Source organism: Bombina bombina, chromosome 4 (assembly GCF_027579735.1).
Source record: "Bombina bombina isolate aBomBom1 chromosome 4, aBomBom1.pri, whole genome shotgun sequence".
Lineage (NCBI taxonomy): Eukaryota > Metazoa > Chordata > Amphibia > Anura > Bombinatoridae > Bombina > Bombina bombina.
The window spans coordinates 376,528,963-376,551,008 of record NC_069502.1 but is presented as its reverse complement, the minus strand read 5'-3'; the positions used below and the strand labels follow the sequence as shown (position 1 = coordinate 376,551,008).

The window sequence follows — 22,046 nt, the reverse complement described above, 5'->3', positions numbered from 1 at the left end:
ATTGGCTGGAATATGTCTGCTGATTGTGAGGTACAGGGTCAAAGTTTACTCAATGATGACTAATGGGGGCGAACGCGAACATGCTATGTTCGCTGGGAACTATTCGCGACATCACTAGTTTTCTGTAAAAATCATGAAATAAGCCAATTTTTACACAAAAACAAGAGGTATATAATATCAAAAGGTACAATAAACAGTGATATCAAATATTTGAGTATTAAAACAACCTTGCAATAAATTGTACTTGCAATATTTATTTCCCAAATTTGTAATGTAATTTTATTCCTAAAATAATTTTCTAAGTCTTAGAGCTGGAAAAGAACACTGCAGACTGCTTAAGGCTAACCCTGCTGCACATCATTGTCGAATTGGCCTCAGTCCATGCAGTTCTTTTAAACATAATGACTGTGGCTAGCTTATCTGCTTAAGTGACAAGTCCAGATTGGCTTGTCCAAACAAGGCAATACCGTGTTTATTTCTTTTTAAAATGTTTACATTTGGCTAATATGTTATACTATAAACAGACAGAAATTTCTCAAGATGTTCCATGTTAATTTTATGTTTTATGTTTATATATAAAACCACTGTACCCACTATATATAATAAAACAAACTACTGATTCAGCCAAATCTATTATATTATTATAATTATTACTAATTGGAAAATAATAATTAGTTTCATTAATATATTCTATTTCTGGTTCAGTATGTTTAGCAGCTAAATGTTTTATATATATATATATATATATATATATCAATTTATCAATAAGCTCCTACACTGACCAAACAATCACTGTGTAAAATGCTTATGGATCAATGTTCCAAGGTCTGCAGAAGTCACTCTAAAACCTTCAGAGAACTATTACAGAAACCGTATGTATGTATGTATGTATGTATTTATATATATATTATTATTCTTTATTTATAAAGCGCCAACAGATTCTGCAGCGCTGCCCATGCGTACAAGGATAACAGTACAATGCAGAAACAATACGATAAAAGACAAAATTTTACAGATAAATACAGGGGGAATTGAGGGCCCTATTCCCATGGGAACTTACAATATATACTGTATATATAAATAAATAAATAAATAAATAAATAAATATATATATATATATATATATATATATATATATATACACATTAAAACATAAGGAATTTTATTTTCAATGTAATATCCTTCGAATAAAGATTTGTTTAAAATAAAATGTAACAATGATGTCACTTTATTTAAAAAAAAAATCATGTTGCCATTATTTCAACTAAACAAAATTATAGTACATTTTTGGCAAAAGCTTAATCATTCCTTTTGAATCTGCAAAAGTGTTCTGAACATTTAAAAAAAAATGCATTTATATTAATGCAATAATCTAGATAACATCTTAAAAGTGAATATTACATTATATAAGAAAGAAACAAGAAATTGTTGCAAAACAAAAGACTAGCAAGTACATTTTAAATCTAAGTAAGCCAATAAAACGAACATCGTAACATTTACAAATAATAGTTATCTGTGATAGTCTAGGTATTTTGGAGAATAATATATGAGGCTTATTTAGGGTTGGCATCTGTGTGTATGTTTGTGTATTATGGGAGACGTGGGAGGCATCCTTAGGTGTTTTGGTGACTCTAAACCAGGGGGGCCAGGCACTAATTTTAAGATACCAGTGGCTCCTTGTTTTAACTTGTTTTGCCATTCATTTTTTTTATTACTGTGAAAAATACATATGTGTGTTTACATGTGCACGTATGTGTGTGCATGAGCATGTTTTAGTCTGTATGTGAGTTTGTGCATGCTCAAGTATGTATGTTTTTTTGTTTGAGAGTGCCTGTGAGTGCATGTGAGATTTTGTTTTTGTGTGTGAGTGTGTGTGTAAGTGTATTTGTGTTTCTTCATATTTGCATATATATGGTGTAGGTTTGCAAGTGTTTGTGTGTTTATAATTGTGTATATGCATGTTTGTATAAGTGTGTATGTTTGTGTGTGTTAAGTGTGTTTGTGTGGTTTGTGTGTACCTGTGCTTGCATTTGTGTGTGTACCTGTGCACACACACATGCACACACTTTACTTGGTACAGCTGAAGGCACTCACTGTGTACCTGTGCTTGCATTTGTGTGTGTACCTGTGCGCACACACATGCACACACTTTACTTGGTACAGCTGCAAGCACTCACGGCATTAAATGTCACAAAATATAAAGATTGCTCATGATATAGTTGAGTGTGACACAAGGGAAGCACTATTTGCTGGCTTAAATCATATTTGGAAAGTCTTGTGTTATAAATGTCGTAATTCAGTATTGGATGGTGTATAGGTTTGAATTCTCAGGATAGCTATGAATCTTTAACACATCCAAGGACTGGGATAAGTTTCAAAGTACAAGGGTATCATCAAGAGAATCCCTGTTGAAGACATGATTTATCTGTTAATCAAAACAGTGCTGTAAGACAGAAGATCTGTTGCATTTTACTGCTAGCTAGTTCTATGATGAAGTATGAGAATTCACTGCCAAGCCTATGTATCAATAAATAAAAAAAAAAAAAAAAAAAAAAAAAAAAAATATATATATATATATATATATATATATATATATATATATATATATATATATGGTATATATAAATATATACTGTACATATGGTGCATTCCAAAATTTTCAGATAATATTGGCAGCTGCCTCTTCCCGAAAGTTATGAACAAAAAATTATTGTCTGAGTATATGAGATGGAAAAAGTTTCTTGATAAAAAAAAAAAATGACAAATATTGCAAAGCTGATGGTAACTTGTACTTTTTCAATATATTTTTTCTTAAGATAAGAATAATGTTTAGAAATTAGTTTTCAGAAAAATAAAATATTATTGGTAAAAGAAAAATGCAATTATTAAATAAGAACTGAATATAACACATTTATACCATTTTAGTATTTTTTTTGTTTGTTTGTTTGTTTTTGCTTGGATATTCCTTTATGATTTTTTGATGACCAGTGCAATTTTTCACTATTAAAGCCAAACAGCCTTAAAGGGATATAAAACACAAATGTTTTCTTACATGATTTAGATAGAGAATACAATTTTAAACAGCATTCCAATTTACTTATATTATATAATTAGCTTCATTCTTTAGATATCCATTGCTGAAGAAATAGCAATGTGCAACCACCAATCAGCAGCTACTGAGCCTAATTAGATATGCTTTTCAACAAAGTATATCAAAATATAGCTGACTTTGTCACTGTGAAGATAATATTATTTTGGTATAATGACTAATTATGTTACAGTTTGTACCCTACTTGTACTACAACTTATTTAGCATTGCCTCATTAGTACCTTTAGCACATGCTTTGATTCTTTCTTACTGCATAGCTGTTTTATGCCCTTTGCTCTACATCACTTTGAAATCTTCCATTTGTAGAGCGTTCAACCTTCCCACATACTGTGGCATATTCGTGGTTTGGGAGCTCTGTCTTGGTGCTCCAAAGAAAAACCAAGGGCAAATTTAATGATTACATCCACAACTCTGTCCACAAGTCTCCCTGATCCAACCTAGGCCTCCCAATCCTGGATGAAAATATTGAAGTATGTATTTGTACAATTAGCACTCAACCTTCTAACAACATTCTGTACACTATCTTGGATATCCCCTTGCTAACTAAAAACTCAATATTTTAAAAGCTGAGCTTTTAATTACAGAAGTATCTCTAGGACACATTGAAAAGTAGAGTGGCCATTAATAAATGCCAGAGCTAGGAAATAAAGCATTCACATATTTGTGTAAATAAGGGACAAGAGACTGTATTTTTTTTAAGGATTCAGACAGAGACTATAAAAGTTAAGTGCTTCTATTATTAAATTTGCTTTGTTCTCATGGTATTCTTTGTCATAGAGGATACCTAGCTAGGTACAACATGCATATGTCTAGAACACTGCATGGCAGCAACACTTCGGCCATCTAGTGATTTGACAAATTTATAGTATTGGTATAAAACTGTTGCCCTGTATTGCTCCAGGGAAGTCCACATTTGTAAACTTTCCCACCTGGATTTTAACAAAAGATAACAAGAGAATAAAGTTAATTTTACAAGTGGAGATTTATGTAACTTTAGTTTAAATACACACATTCACACATTATATATATATATATATATATATATATATATATATATATATACAGAAGAGACCAAAGTCTAAGCTTATTGTTTGATAATTTATGAAAATTAAGTTAAATATTGTGCTTAGTTTAAAAATATTATTCAAGAATGCATTATTTAACACTGAGACTTTCATTTTTTTATTGTTTGTCAAATCCTTATGTAACCTAGATATTTACATGAATATTCTCTTCACACACCATTTTCATACAACACTGTGGGCCAGATTATGCATGAGCGAAAAGGCGTTTATCACGGATGTTTGCATGAATCGGGTTTCCTGCTCATATTACAAGTTAAAAGTAAACAGGACCGCTTGGTCGCAATAGTGATTTACACTAGAATGATTACTGCATCCAGAGCTCTGGTTACGGTAACTGTTTTGCGAAACAACACATCAAAAATACATTACAAAGTAGAGTTACACTCATAATAACACTGCCTAATAAAAATTATTTAAAAAAATATTGCACAAAAAAGTTTTAAGGGCTCAAAGATATGAGATCAATTGTTGAAAAAAAAAGGCAGGCAAAGAGCTTTAAGATAGAGATAAATACATATACATATCTAAAGATGTATATAGGTATTTATGTATTTACAGACATAGTTACACATATAAGCACAGAAATACCTATGTATACGGATACATTATATTTATGTAATATTCATATTGAATAAAGTAACTGTGCATATACTGTAAATTATTTCACATTCCAATTTTCATCACATAGGGGACAATGTTCTAAGTATTTCTAAGTAAATATCTCTGTGTATATATGAGAGAGAGAGAGATATTTTACCAAAATATTATCAGATATATGTAGTAATATGTATTTATAAATAAATAGAATAATAAATAGAATATATTCATATTTTCATGTTGGCAGTGGCGTATTTAGGTTTTGTGCTGCTCTAGGCACTCAGAATTCTGCTGACACCCCCCCCCCCCAAAAAAAAAAAGGTTTTAGTCCCTTTTTCCCCTTAATATTTTTTGGGTCAGTGTTTAAAATGTTTTTTTCCCCCCATAGTTCAAAAGAAAATGGGCTAGCAAAACACTTGCATCTCATACCATTTTCTCCCTGAGAGAAGGGAGAGAAAAGAAGGGGAGGCGAGAAAAGGGAGGGAAAGGGAAGAAGGAAGGGAGGGAGAAAGAGAGAAGAGAAAAGTTGGGAGGGAGGGAAAAAAAGAGGGAGGGGAAGAAGGGATGGAAAGAAAGGAGTGAAAGAAGGAATCAAGGGAGGGAGTTGAGAGAAAGAAGGGAGGGAGGGAGGGAGGGAAAGAAGGGAAAGAAAGAATGGAGGGAGTTGAGGGAGGTAGGGAGTTGAGGGAGGAAGGGAGGGAGAAAGGGAAAGAAGGGAGAGAGGAAGGGAAGGAAAAAAGAATACACATTGAAACAATCACTGCCCTTCACATGGAACAACATAAAGTAATTAACATCATTCAAGTAATTAAACTTTTTAAGTGTCCATTTACTATTTACTCCAGGGGTTCATGAATGCAGAGAAAGCTAGCTATTAGTAGCTAACATACATTAGCGCTGAGTTTAGGATTAGACCTCACGAGCTGATCTAAGCAGTGCACAGACGCATCCAGTCTGTTAGTTACTAATTCCTGCATTTAGCACTAAGCTCGCAGACCCACCACAGCTGACAAGGGGAGGCAGCATATCGGCACAAGGTCTTCTCCTCCAGCCTCACCTTGTAAGCATATCCCTGGGCAAGTTTTTCACCAAGAACGCTTCCACTGCAAAAATGCTGGTGGCTCTAAATGAAGCAACAGTTTAAAGGAGCACTGTCTGTGAAGAGTGACCTTAATCAGCGCACGTGCCTTGTCTTCTCTGTAAAAGCCTGCACATTATCGCTTACTGCACTGTGTGCTGGCTTTTAGAGAGAGGATAGGACAGATGTGCTTCCCATCCCAAATCTGCTGTCCTAGGCACCGGCCTTGTTTGCCTAGGCCATAATACGTCACTGCATGTCGGGTTAGTGCACTTGAGAATATGCATATGTGTTTGTGCGAGTGTAGGGTGTTATTTTTTTTTCCTCCATTGACTTATATTGGAAAATACATTATTATTTGTGTGATAGTCTAAATTCGTCTTTTTACACACATCGGGTTAGCGCACAAGCAAAAACTGTTTACTTTTACCTTGTAATATGAGTGCTACTCGACACATGCAAAAAAGCTTACTTCTAGCAGAGTGAGTGTGCGAGCAGGAGCGTTAAATACGCCTCCACTTGTAATATGGCCCTATATATTTAATGCAAAAGGTAACATCATAGCACATATGTGAGTTGTATTTGTCTTTTAATGATTAAAAAAATTGATATTAATTCTGTAAGTTAGGGCATTTGAAGAAGGACATTAATTGAAACACCTTTTGTAATCAGAGTTTAGTGAAGCATTATATGGAAAATTGTTCTCCTATGACCTATGTGGTGAAAAATTTTCCCAATGCTAAGTAGCAGCTAAGGGCTAGATTACAAGGGGAGAGCTCAATTATTCTGTGCCCGCAAACAGGCAAAATTATCGGTTTGTGGTTGCGTGATAATTAACCAGCCGTTACAAGTGGCTGTTTATTGCTGCCGCAAACTTGCAGTAGCAATTAGCGCTTATACAATTAACCAGAGACAGATCTTTGGTTATTTTTATAAATGTGCCACAAATGCCCCCAAAATACCGTGTAGTGTATTTAATTAAAAAAATAAAGATAGCAGCATCTTTATTTTTTAATAAAATAACTATACTAGGCAGAATTTTGAAGGCTAAAGTTAGTGGGAGTGGGTTGTTAGAAAAAACAGAATTTATGCTTACCTGATAAATTACTTTCTCCAACATTGGTGTGTCCGGTCCACGGCGTCATCCTTACTTGTGGGGAATATCTCTTCCCCAACAGAAAATGGCAAAGAGTCCCAGCAAAGCTGGCCATATAGTCCCTCCTAGGCTCCGCCCACCCCAGTCATTCGACCGACGGACAGGAGGAAAAAATAGGAGAAACCATAGGGTGCCGTGGTGACTGTAGTTAGAGAAAATTATTAATCAGACCTGATTAAAAAAACCAGGGCGGGCCATGGACCGGACACACCGTTGGAGAAAGTAATTTATCAGGTAAGCATAAATTCTGTTTTCTCCAACATTGGTGTGTCCGGTCCACTGCGTCATCCTTACTTGTGGGAACCAATACCAAAGCTTTAGGACACGGATGAAGGGAGGGAGCAAATCAGGTTACCTAAACGGAAGGCACCACTGCTTGCAAAACCTTTCTCCCAAAAATAGCCTCCGAAGAAGCAAAAGTATCAAATTTGTAAAATTTGGCAAAAGTGTGCAGTGAAGACCAAGTCGCTGCCTTACATATCTGATCAACAGAAGCCTCGTTCTTGAAGGCCCATGTGGAAGCTACAGCCCTAGTGGAGTGAGCTGTGATTCTTTCAGGAGGCTGCCGTCCGGCAGTCTCATAAGCCAATCGGATGATGCTTTTAAGCCAAAAGGAAAGAGAGGTAGAAGTTGCTTTTTGACCTCTCCTTTTACCAGAATAGACGACAAACAGAGAAGAAGTTTGTCTGAACTCTTTTGTAGCTTCTAAGTAGAATTTTAGAGCACGGACTACATCTAAATTGTGTAGCAAACGTTCCTTCTTTGAAACTGGATTCGGACACAAAGAAGGTACAACTATCTCCTGATTAATATTTTTGTTGGAAACAACCTTTGGTAGAAAACCAGGCTTAGTACGCAAAACAACCTTATCTGAATGGAACACCAGATAGGGCGGAGTACACTGTAGAGCAGATAACTCAGAAACTCTTCTAGCAGAAGAAATAGCAACCAAAAACAAAACTTTCCAAGATAACAACTTAATATCTATGGAATGTAAAGGTTCAAACGGAACCCCTTGAAGAACTGAAAGAACTAGATTTAAACTCCAGGGAGGAGTCAAAGGTCTGTAAACAGGCTTGATCCTAACCAAAGCCTGAACAAATGCTTGAACATCTGGCACAACTGCCAGTCGTTTGTGTAGTAAGACAGATAAAGCAGAAATCTGTCCCTTTAGAGAACTCGCAGATAATCCTTTATCCAAACCTTCTTGTAGAAAGGAAAGAATCCTAGGAATTTTTATCCTATTCCATGGGAATCCCTTGGATTCACACCAGCAGATATATCTTTTCCATATTTTATGGTAAATCTTTCTAGTTACCGGTTTTCTGACTTGAACCAGAGTATCTATCACAGAATCTGAAAACCCACGCTTTGATAGAATCAAGCGTTCAATCTCCAAGCCGTCAGCTGGAGGGAGACCAGATTTGGATGTTCGAATGGACCCTGAACAAGAAGGTCCTGTCTCAAAGGTAGCTTCCATGGTGGAACCGATGACATATTCACCAGGTCTGCATACCAAGTCCTGCGTGGCCACGCAGGAGCTATCAAGATCACCGAGGCCCTCTCCTGTTTGATCATGGCTACCAGCCTGGGAATGAGAGGAAACGGTGGAAACACATAAGCTAGGTTGAAGGTCCAAGGCGCTACTAGTGCATCCACTAGAGTCGCCTTGGGATCCCTGGATCTGGACCCGTAGCAAGGACCCTTGAAGTTCTGACGAGACACCATCAGATCCATATCTGGAATGCCCCATAGTTGCGTCAACTGGGCAAAGATCTCCGGGTGGAGTTCCCACTCCCCCGGATGGAATGGCTGACGACTCAAATAATCCGCTTCCCAGTTTTCCACACCTGGAATGTGGATCGCAGATAGGTGGCAGGAGTGATTCTCCGCCCATTGTATTATTTTGGTCACTTCTTTCATCGCCAGGGAACTCCTTGTCCCCCCCTGATGATTGATATACGCAACAGTCGTCATGTTGTCTGATTGGAATCTTATGAATCTGGCCTTTGCTAGCTGAGGCCAAGCCCTGAGAGCATTGAATATCGCTCTTAGTTCCAGAATGTTTATCGGGAGAAAATAGCCCAAAGATAGCCCACTAGGCTGGCGTCGGTCGTGACGATGACCCACTCTGGTCTGCGGAAGCTCATTCCCTGGGACAGGTGATCCTGGGTTAGCCACCAACGGAGTGAGTCTCTGGTCTTCTGATCTACTTGAATCACCGGAGACAAGTCTGTATAGTCCCCATTCCACTGTTTCAGCATGCACAGTTGTAATGGTCTTAGATGAATTCGCGCAAAAGGAACTATGTCCATTGCTGCAACCATCAATCCTACTACTTCCATGCACTGAGCTACGGAAGGACGAGGAATAGAATGAAGAACTTGACAAGCGTTTAGAAGTTTTGACTTTCTGACTTCTGTCAAGAAAATCCTCATTTCTAAGGAATCTACTATTGTTCCCAAGAAGGGAACTCTTGTCGACGGAGACAGGGAACTTTTTTCTATGTTCACCTTCCATCCGTGAGATCTGAGAAAGGCCAGAACGATGTCTGAGTGAGCCTTTGCCTTTGAAAGAGACGACGTTTGTATTAGAATGTCGTCCAAGTACGGTACTACTGCAATGCCCCTTGGTCTTAGAACTGCTAGAAGGGATCTGAGTACCCTTGTGAAAATCTTTGGAGCAGTGGCTAACCCGCATGGGAGGGCCACAAACTGGTAATGTTTGTCCAGAAAGGCGAACCTTAGGAACTGATGATGTTCTTTGTGGATAGGGATATGTAGATATGCATCCTTTAGATCCACGGTAGTCATAAATTGACCTTCCTGGATTGTGGGTAGAATCGTTTGAATGGTTTCCATCTTGAACGATGGTACTCTGAGAAATTTGTTTAGGATCTTTAAATCCAGGATTGGTCTGAAAGTTCCCTCTTTTTTGGGAACTACAAACAGATTTGAGTAAAATCCCATTCCTTGTTCCGCCGTTGGAACTGGGTGTATCACTCCCATCTTTAACAGGTCTTCTACACAATGTAAGAATGCCTGTCTCTTTATTTGGTTTGAGGATAAGTGAGACATGTGGAACCTTCCCCTTGGGGGTAGTTCCTTGAATTTCAGAAGATAACCCTGAGAAACTATTTCTAGCGTCCAGGGATCCTGAACATCTCTTGCCCAAGCCTGAGCAAAGAGAGAGAGTCTGCCCCCCACTAGATCCGGTCCCGGATCGGGGGCTACTCCTTCATGCTGTTTTGTTAGCAGCGGCAGGCTTCTTGGCCTGCTTACCCTTGTTCCAGCCTTGCATCGGTTTCCAGGCTGGTTTGGTCTGTGAGGTATTACCCTCTTGCTTAGAGGATGCAGAATTAAAGCCCGGTCCGTTCCTGAAATTACGAAAGGAACGAAAATTAGACTTATTCTTGGCTTTGAAAGGCCTATCTTGTGGGAGGGCGTGGCCCTTTCCCCCAGTGATGTCTGAGATAATCTCTTTCAATTCTGGCCCAAAGAGAGTTTTACCCTTGAATGGGATATTAAGCAATTTTGTCTTGGATGATACATCCGCTGACCAAGACTTTAGCCAAAGCGCTCTGCGCGCCACAATTGCAAACCCTGAATTTTTCGCCGCTAATCTAGCTATTTGCAAAGCGGCATCTAAAATAAAAGAGTTAGCCAACTTAAGTGCGTGAACTCTGTCCATAACCTCCTCATATGGAGTCTCACTACTGAGCGACTTTTCTAGTTCCTCAAACCAGAACCACGCTGCTGTAGTGACAGGAACAATGCACGAAATGGGTTGAAGAAGGTAACCTTGCTGTACAAAAATCTTTTTAAGCAAACCCTCCAATTTTTTATCCATAGGATCTTTGAAAGCACAATTATCCTCGATAGGAATAGTAGTGCGCTTGTTTAGAGTAGAAACTGCCCCCTCGACCTTAGGGACTGTCTGCCATAAGTCCTTTCTGGGGTCGACCATAGGAAATAATTTCTTAAATATAGGAGGGGGAACAAAAGGTATGTCGGGCTTCACCCATTCCTTATTCACTATGTCCGCCACCCGCTTGGGTATAGGAAAAGCGTCGGGGTGCACCGGAACCTCTAGGAACTTGTCCATCTTGCATAATTTTTCTGGAATGACCAGGTTGTCACAATCATCCAGAGTAGATAACACCTCCTTAAGCAGTGCGCGGAGATGTTCTAATTTAAATTTAAATGTCACAACATCAGGTTCAGCCTGTTGGGAAATTTTTCCTGAATCTGAAATTTCCCCATCTGACAAAACCTCCCTCATGGCCCCTTCAGATTCGTGTGAGGGTATGACAGAACAATTATCATCAGCGCCCTCCTGCTCTGCAGTGTTTAAAACAGAGCAATCGCGCTTTCTCTGATATGCAGGCATTTTGGATAAAATATTTGCTATGGAGTTATCCATTACAGCCGTCAATTGTTGCATGGTAATAAGCATTGGCGCGCTAGAAGTACTAGGGGCCTCTTGCGTGGGCAAAACTGGTGTAGACACAGAAGGAGATGATGTAGAACCATGTCTACTCCCTTCATCTGATGAATCATCTTGGGCAACTTCATTATCTGTGACAGTACTGTCCTTACTTTGGACGCTTTGGCACAATTATCACATAATTTAGAAGGGGGAGACACATTGACTTTCATACATATAGAACATAGCTTATCTGAAGGCACAGACATGTTAAACAGGCTTAAACTTGTCAATAAAACACAAAAACCGTTTTAAAACAAAACCGTTACTGTCTCTTTAAATTTTAAACAGAGCACACTTTATTACAGTGTCTTAAAGCATTAAAAGTATTGCACACCAATTTTCAGAGCTTTAACCCTTAAAATAATGAAACCAGAGCCGGTTACAGTTTTAACCCCTCTACAGTCCCAGCTACAGCCTTTGCTGCGACTTTACCAAGCCCAGAGGGGAATACGATACCAAATGACGCCTTCTAGGAACTTTTCCAACTATCTTCAGGTCCTCACACATGCATCTGCATGTCTTGCTCTCAAAAACAACTGCGCAGTAATGGCGCGAAAATGAGGCTCAGCCTACAACTGGGAAGGCCCTTCCTGACTGGAAAAGGTGTCTAACATAGTGCCTGACGTTAAAAAACGTTCCCCAAGTTTATAAGTGTGAAATACCAGCATAAACATGTATAAAATGCCCAAATAAAGCAATCGATTTTGCCCATAAAAGTGTCTACCAGTTTTATAGCCCATATTAAGCCCTTTATTCTGCTTGAGACTAAGAAAATGGCTTACCGGTCCCCATGAGGGGAAAAGACAGCCTTCCAGCATGACACAGTCTTGTTAGAAATATGGCTAGTCATACCTTAAGCAGAAAAGTCTGCTAACTGTTTCCCCCAACTGAAGTTACTTCATCTCAACAGTCCTATGTGGAAACAGCAAAGGATTTTAGTTACTGTCTGCTAAAATCATCTTCCTCTCACAAACAGAAATCTTCATCTTTTTCTGTTTCAGAGTAAATAGTACATACCAGCACTATTTTAAAATAACAAACTCTTGATAGTAGAATTAAAAACTACAACTAAACACCACATACTCTTAACCATCTCCGTGGAGATGTTGCCTGTGCAACAGCAAAGAGAATGACTGGGGTGGGCGGAGCCTAAGAAGGACTATATGGCCAGCTTTGCTGGGACTCTTTGCCATTTCATGTTGGGGAAGAGATATTCCCCACAAGTAAGGATGACGCCATGGACCGGACACACCAATGTTGGAGAAAAACGGCACTGACAAGTGCCTTTACATTGCGGTCTACAGGAACTGTGTGTTCCCAGTAAATATATATGTATATGCTTATATACATATATATTTATGTGTTAATATGTGTATATACACATATTAACACATAAATATATGGTATATGTATATAGTCATATACATATATATTTACACTTTGCTGCTTTCACTGCGCTACTTACCCCCTTCGCTGCGCAAGATTCTCATTCCGTGTATCACAGCATGAGAATGAGACTCCCATAGGAGCCTATGGAAGCATACTCTTGTGAGCGCAATGCTTCCCACATTCGAATTGCTGACAACATGTAATACCAAGGCACATTAGCGTATGATGGTATTACACAGTGGAGCGCAAATATCGCTTTTACTAAAACGATATTTAGTGCTCCAATTGTAATATGGCCTTAAGTTTCTTTTGTGATTCAGATAGCAAATACAATTTCAAACAACTTTCCAATTTACTTCTATTATTTAATTTGCTTCTCTCTCTTGTTATCCTTTGCTGAAATGTTTATCTAGGCAAGTTCATGTGCAGCAGAGAACCTATGTTCTAGCTGTTGATTGGTCGCTGCATATATAAACTGATGGTCATTGGCTCACCCATGTGTTCAGTTAGAAACCAGTAGTGCATTGCTGCTCCTTCAACAAATGATACCAAGAGAATAAAACAGATTAGATAATAGAAGTAAATTAGAAAGTTGTTTAAAGTTGTATTCTCTATCTGAATCATGAAAGACATTTTTTGAGTTTCATGTCCCTTTAAAAGGACAGTAAACACTTTGAAAAGTTTATATAAAATGTTTAGTTATGTGTACTAAAACAACTTTGCATTATATTCTCATTATGGGGTAGATTTATTAATGTGCGGACAGAGTATCATGTCCGCTGCACATCGATAAATGCTGACAGCATACGCCATCAATCCATATAGAGCTTGATAAATTGCCCCCTATGTCATCTTTTCATGTAATTTACCTCTGAAATTGAACAATTTCTAATTCTCATGAAAAGCACTCTGCTGACTTCTCAAGGCTAACTCTGTTATATAACTATGCTTAATTGGCTATATCTAAAAATAGTACTGTATACTACCTTTAAGACCATGGGGCCTATTTATCAAGCATCGTATGGAGCTTGATGCCCCGTGTTTCTGGCGATCGGGTTGATTGAAACCCCCTGCTCACGGCCGATTGGCCGCGAATCTGCAGGGGGCGGTATTGCACCAGCAGTTCACAAGAAATGCTGGTGCAATGATAAATGCCGAGAGTGTATGCTGTCGACATTTATTGATGTGCAGCAGACATGATCCGCAATATCAGATAATGTCCGATCACATCATGATAAATGGGCCCCCATGGCTTGCATTGTTATCTGCAGACTAAAGCCCAAATTGACTCCTCCAAATTAAGCAAATGGCGAGTGGGGTTTAGCTATTGAAAAATAATTGCAGTTAAAAGGATGTTAATTTTTTTAAAAAATGTTAAGACTTGGATGGTATGTTTTTCTATAGCAACACAACAGAAATGTCTTGTAATTACAGGATGTTTTCTGTCCCTTTAAGATATTATCCCATCAGAAGACCAGTATACAAAGCTAACATCATAAAGGAGTGGAATAGCACCTGCATCTAGAATTGAAACCCAGATGAAGCAGGAATGTCCTACCCCAATAAGGAAAAACACAATTAGAAGACAACTGGCAAATTATACTATTCATGGGCAAGAGCAGCTTCAAAACCACTTCTTCGCTAAAACAATGGCCCTCAATATTTAATATGGGCAAAACATTACTGACAGTTCAAAGTGGAAAGTTGAAAAAAAAATCCTAAATAAAACACAGCTTCAGAAAGTGGGATGGACAGGGGAGTTCTCTGAGCTGAACAGAAAAGTTCAAAGGGTATGTCTGACACTCTGTCACAATTCTTGTGAAATACTGTATTTCACACATGCTTGTCTTGACAGCTGTATGCAGGTAAAGTTAGCTCAAAATTCACAAAACACTTTTTTAATTGACAAAAGTAATATATACTACACTAGTGTCAAAACAAGTTAAATTGTAGTGAGTTTCAGTTTAATTTGTATTTGCTGCAGATCTCACTGTTTTTTTCTTGCAAATTAAAAGGTGGCAAACTTTTAGCAAAATACTCAAAACACCAATTACTTTGAATGGAAAACCTATGCATTTGATATAACAGCAATTTTAAGGTACAGTACACCGAAAACAGCATAATTTGACATGTGTTAGGCATAATATTAAAGTTTAAACATACGCTGGGTTCTCCCTGTGTTATTCATCCTCTATTGCAAACTTTTACATAGCAGAGAGCAATCATTATTTCTATAGAAGACATCTCACCACTTGCAGGGACAGTCCCCGTTTTTATAGGATCCCATGAGGGTTGCGCCTGCAAGTGTCTGTGTGGAAACCACGTCTATACCGGCAAATATTTTAGAATCTGCACCTTTATATCAGCCTGAGGTGTTCTTCAGTTAACTTTTCTCTCCCTTGTAAAATTCCATATCCCAGAGAATCTCAGTACTTTCTCTATAAGGCAGCTCTTGTCTCTCAGGGACTTCCAGATTCTGCCCTTTTAATTATAGATTTCAGTGAGTTAGCCCCTGTGAAGTCTGCACAATAATTTATCTCCAAACTAGAGAAACTTTGCTTATATGGCCCATAGAAAGTAATAAAACTCTCTGGGAATCTGAAGCTGTCAGTTATTTCAGTTTTATTTTAAATAGAAGAAATACAAAGTGCAATGTAATTTGTTAAAGATACACATAAACGTAAATGTATGATCATAATTCATTAAAGTTACACAGAAACTGTCAAAGCATAATCAGAATTTGTAAAATCACAAAGCTAAATATACTGCTGTATAAAAAAATACAAAATAAAAAGTTTAAAGTTTAAATGTAATAAAACTTCTTCTTAAGTCTAGCGTAATATAAATTAAAAGCACAAATGCAGCAGAACTCTTATGTTATGCAGATATATAGCACACTAGGCTCTTCCCTCCTTCACATACAGAAATGCAGGGAACATCCCTTGGAGATGCATAGCAAAATCTGCCTTTTTCGAATTTCACTAGACTTATATCATCAGGCCCAATGCACCTGTAACTTTTAATAGTGCAGGCACCAGATAGAGTGATGTAACATACAGTTACACATGTGAGGAACACAATAATGGATCACCTATAAAGAAAATCAGTAAGTGATATGTGATTACACTACACTACCACTGGTGGAGGTAAGGATTTTTTGCTACAGAGTGCACTTCTTTTGGATTAACATAGTAATATGGGATGCTCACAGTGGCAGGGGAGTGAGGGTTGCACATATATTGGAACTATGACCCATTGGACAATGTTATGAAGAGGTTTTGGGTATTGTTAAATATAACACTTGCATACTCGTGCTCTTGAGTCAATGCTTTGGAGCCTATTGGGGTTTTCCACATGCATGGTGAAATATGAGATATCAGAGATGCTAAACTTAGATATGATTGGACATCCTTCCAAAAAAAAAAAACCTTTTCTGGGGAAGGGGGAAATAAAAATGCCTGAGTAACATTAAGACATGGGCCTCTAGTTATGAAAGTCTGGCGAACCTGATCCGCCAGTGCGGATCAGGTCCGCCGCCAGACTTAGCTGAATACAGCGAGCAAAACGTTTGCCGCATTCATCATTGCACCAGCAGCTCACAAGAGCCTATTGGCCGCCCCCTGCAGACTAGCGGCCAATAGGCCTCCAACAGGGGGTGTCAATCAACCTGATCGTACTCGATCGGGTTGTATTGTTGCGATGTCTGTCCGCCTGCTCAGAGCAGGCGGACAGGTTATGGAGCAGCGGTCTTTGTGACCACTGCTTCATAACTGCTGTTTCTGGCGAGTCTGATGAGTCGCCAGAAACACGGGGCATCAAGCTCCATACGGAGCTTTATACATATGCCCCAATGGCACATGAGCAGAAGCAGAGAGTTACTTAAAGTATATATGACCTAGCTATACATCATTTTAAATATGTTGATTTATTTGTAAACAGTAAATCAAGTAGGTGTTTAAGATTTGAATATAAAGAGAAAAATTCCAGGTGGCGCATATAACCCTCTTACCCCTCTCCATGTGGCCATGCATAAGTTATTTCTCCACCTATTTCCATGCTTACAGTGGGTTCTTGGAGGCTGGGTAATATGAAATATGTGTGGGCAGAACTGTGAAATGCCTGGGCTTAATAATATTAATTCAAAATATGTCATATATCATATGAAAACATAATAATAATATATTGTCAAGTAATCTGTAATATTCCAAATATGTTTTTAATGCATGATACAAAATTGCTAGTTTTATTTCACTTTAATGAGCACAATATTATTCCTTGATGCGCAGAACAGTTAAGGTAGCCGTACAGCATAACCACAAAGCTAATACTCATGAATAGGAAAAGCTCAAGAAACACTCTGGAAGTCTGGTCTGTTTATACACTTTATGTTTTTATTCTGTATTGACATGTTATAATTATTCCTGACATACTGAAACGTATATGCCCTCACTTCTCAAACAGCAGCAGCAGAGTGTATTAACCTCAAGACCTGAAAATGACATGAAAACAAAAGGTCTACTAAGCCCATGGCTCTGGAGGAGTTTTGTCTGATTTTCTAAATGTACTGAGGGATAATGAGAGAAATAGGGGCCTGAGTGCCCTAAGCATTTAGATTTATGTTCCCTGTCCCCTCTCTTCTTTTTTCTTCTTTTCTCCTTTCATTTATTAATTATTATATAAACAAAAGCTAAAAAGAACAAAACAAAAGCATCATCTTGCTCTCAGAGTTATTTCAGGGTTTTATTTGGCATATCTACAGTTTTTAGATCATACTAATTATATTTATATATATATATATATATAGTCATGGCCAAAAATATTGGCACCCCTGCATGTCTGTCAGATAATGCACCACTTCGCCCAGAAAATTGTTGCAATTACTGCAATTACAAATGTTTAGGCCTGCTCGTGTTTATTTCTTTTGTTTGTATTGCTATGACACAAAAAAGGTACCTTCTCAAAATTGCAAGAAATAATTGCATTCCAAGTTTGTGATGCTACTATAATTTGTAATTAAACTCACCTTTATTAATTAGCAGGTGCTGACAATATAGAAATCATATCGGCACCCAGTTAAAATGCTGAAAAATTGACTCAACCTTTCTGTTGAGTGTCTCTGTTTGCCACACTGAGCATGGAGATGAGATTTAGCAGCAAAGAATTGTCTGAGGATTTAAGAACAAAAATTTGTGAAAAAGCATGGACAATCTCAAGGTTACAAGTCCATCTCCAGAGATCTTAATGTTCAGGGGTGCCAATATTTTTGGCCATGACTCTGTATATATATATAGTTATATATATATGGAGAGTGAGGGGTTTAGAGAAAAGCGCCTCTATAGGAATCTATTCCCACATTCCCTGTATAGATTAGTATACAAACAAAGTTGTTTAGTGTAGAAAATGTACAAGATTGGAATTTGTGCTGTATAGAATTCCAACTAATAATACAATGTTATATTATAGTAATCACTAATTGTAGTTGGTACACTCAATTGTGTGTGTTTTGCATAGCACTTAAACTATCAGAATCATATTTAAATTGATACCTTGAATATGGTTTAATGAAGCACCTACATATATGCATATGAAAAAACATTACCTATTGACCATACTGAAATACACAATAAAAATACAAAATAACACAAGTAATTTACATTTCTTTAAACTTAACTTCGCCAATTAGCCTTCTAAGATAACTTACAATATTTCCTCATATATATGTATATATACTTCACTTAAAATATGTAATCCCATCTTACATAATGTCTAATCCCTAAGGAACACATTTTTAATAGACATTATTTTCTGGGTAATACCAAAAAATATTTGTTCACTCATTGATTACACCTGGGATCCTAATAACAAACCAAGGATTCTTGTTCTATACATAGAAATATTGCGTGAACAAAACCATAAACGCTTAGTAGTCAGGATATTTTGGTCACAAGAATATAAATAAATAAATGTATATGTACAATTTGCAGCTATAGAAAATTTCAACAGAACGAGATTCATAACATGATTTCATCCTTTATCATGAACAGAAATGTTTTATGTATTTTTAATGTGTGTATTTTTAATGGGTGTACTTTTAAATTGTCTTAACAAAAAGAAAAGCCACCCAGCTGCTTATACAGTTTTAAAACAATAGGGTATCGAAAAAATATTGTTTTTTGCTAAATTTTAAAACTACTTCCCGCATCTGAAATTAATAAATTACAGCACGATCGTATCAATGCAGCACGTTCCAAAAGAAACATAATATACCCCTTAAGTACTGTATTGATACGAGACTATTTACCTGTCACCATGGTAACCACGCTTAACTGAAACTATCTAAATCTACGAGTGACGTCACAGAACATATGTTAACGTTACTTTACTCTGCCTACACTATTCAGCCAATCATAGAACACGTCGATTACGCAACTCGACACAAACAGGAAAAGTTTAGTAATAGACACTAACTCTAACCAATGATATCACGGAATCTGTCATGAGGGGCGTGCCGCCGCCCGGCTTTTATGATCAGAAAGTATAGACCCAGATTATTCACCCTCTGAGGAAGAAGCACAATAAGAGGCTTTGAAACGCGTAAGGGAATTTCACTACAAGACTTTGTTTGTTTGTTTTGGGAGTCAATCTTGACTCCATCAGTTTACCGTCTTGACTTTGCATATAACATTGCTTTTACCACGCTGTATTACCTGACTATATATAAAAAAACGGACACCACTGGATCTGTGGTTTTAAACATCTTTGTAAGATATTTTCCGTGAAATTAAAAGGAAAAACACTTGCACACCAGATCTTTTAAGGGGAACAACACAGGTTAATACTGAGTGTCTTTTACATACCTCATATGTTTGAGGATTGAACATGTGAGTGGCCACTTGTCTTTTTATATTACTTTTTATCTTAATAAAAACAATTTTACGCTATGTTTTTCTCTTCTGCCTTTATTTCCATATAAACACTGCGGGGAACCTGGAGAAAGTCCATCAGCAGCATACAGAACCCATACTCTGAGAGGAGAAGGCAAAGAACACAGAATCCATACTCTGAGAGGAGAAGGCAAAGACACAGAACACAGAATCCATACTCTGAGAGGAGAAGGAAAAGATAAAGCATACAGAATCCATACTCTGAGAGGAGGAGGCAAGACACAGATGGCCAAATATCTATCCACACTACTGGAATCCTGAAGTTTCTCACTTACAAGAGGCGGCAACTTACCTCATACGATTGAGGTTTGTTCTAGTAAGTGCAATACCTACTGGATAGAGTGTTTTAAGCTTTATTGCAGTTACAGCATTTATTCTTCCACATTTAATTTGTGGCTGGACTACCTTGTTTTTGAGATTTATATGGAACATATGCAAAACACACACAATTGAGTGTACCAACTACAATTAGTGATTACTATAATATAACATTGTATTATTAGTTGGAATTCTATACAGCACAAATTCCAATCTTGTACATTTTCTACACTAAACAACTTTGTTTGTATACTAATCTATACAGGGAATGTGGGAATAGATTCCTATAGAGGCGCTTTTCTCTAAACCCCTCACTCTACATTTCTACCACTGGAGGGATATCCCAGGACATCCCCCCTTTCTTTGAGATATACGGTTGCCACTACTGAATCCCCTACCTACCCTGCAACCTAGGCCACTTCCTGCGCTAACTAGGTTTTGTAGGGTTTTATCCCCTACAATATACCCCCCACTTTGTCCATATATATATATATATATATATATATACATATAAATAAAGACAGAGATAAAGAGAGAGAGAGAGAGAGAGAGAGAGAGAGAGGAAGGAGAAATCAGAGGATAGAGGAGAGAGATGACAGAGGATAGAAGAGAGAGATACAAACTGACAGTCATAAAATTGGTATATAATAAAAAACGCTAAACTCGCTTGCTCGGGTGTTTGAAAGGTCATGCGAGAGCAGTAGCGGTGCTGCATAAGTCAGTAGTGACTACTACCTGATTCCCGTGAAAAACCTTGTGCATCCATCCCTTAGTGCATAGGACTGCCACATACAGCGATAAGAAAGAGAAGCATGAGTGTGTGTGCATGTATATATATATATATATATATATATCACCGGCCACTTTATTAGGTACACCTATTAAATTGCTTGGTAACACAAACTGCTAATCAGTCAATCTCATGGCATCAACTCAATATATTTAGATGTGGTAAAGACGACTTGCTGAAGTTCAAACTCATCAGCATCAAAATGAGGAAGAAAGGGAATTTAAGTGACCTACCTAGAAAATTAGGTATGAATCACATAATAAACAAAATAATGGAGCCCCAGAGAAAGCCCTGATTGACATTTTGTGCCGTTGTCGGATGATACAGTCCCGTTAAGCCTCCACTGAAGTGAGTAAGTAATAGATAGGTCTGTGTAGTTGGGTTGTAGCTGTATCCTGATATTAATAAGTATCTGAAGAGGATTTAACACTCGCTAGTCCAAATGGCAACAAAAGGCAGCGTTATATTACCTGCTCTCAATCAGCTGTGACAATCCTGTGTTAGGTGGCTTCCGAGTATCCCCACATGTGTACTGACGTAAGGTGGGCGTGGCCCTATGCATTACACTGAGGTTACCACTTTTTCAGAGAAATATCCATGCCTACTGAAAGTCTCTAAATTTATATGCTTACTCTTAGTCCGCCCTCTCTGTATCCTGCATTGATGCGTATAGCAGATTTACACACGTCTTTTTTTTATAAACAGAAATCTACTATACAAAAAACAAAAATTGAATAGACCTTTACTTAAAGGGACATTAAACCCACATTTTTTTCTTTCATGATTTAGAAACAGCATACAATTTTAAACAACTTTTTAATTAACTTCTATTATCTAATGTGCTTCATTCTCTTGGTATACTTTGCTGAAAAGCATATCTAGATAGGCTCAGTAGCTGCTGATTGGTTGGTGCACAAAGATGCCTCGTGTGATTGGCTCACCCATGTGCATAGCAATTTCTTCAACAAAGGATATCTAAAGAATGAAGCAAAAAAGACAAAAGAAGTAAATTGGAATGGTGTTTACAATTGTATTCTCTAATTGAATCATGAAAGAAAATGTTGGGGTTTAGTGTCCCTTTAATTTCAGTAT

General features: G+C 37.6%; 1 protein-coding gene across 8 annotated transcripts in view; it reads right to left on the bottom strand.

Moving 5' to 3' along the window:
* The window catches only part of NLGN1 (neuroligin 1), a 679,524-nt gene that overhangs the window by 584,159 nt on the left and 73,319 nt on the right, over positions 1-22,046 (bottom strand). Inside the window, exon 2 of one of the 8 annotated variants that reach the window (XM_053710150.1) lies at positions 19,796-19,811. The exons of the other annotated variants lie outside the window; for them this stretch is intronic. Within the exon in view, the coding sequence (XP_053566125.1) occupies positions 19,796-19,811 (16 nt within the window). The remainder of the gene's footprint in view (positions 1-19,795; positions 19,812-22,046) is intronic. 8 annotated transcript variants of the gene reach the window in all.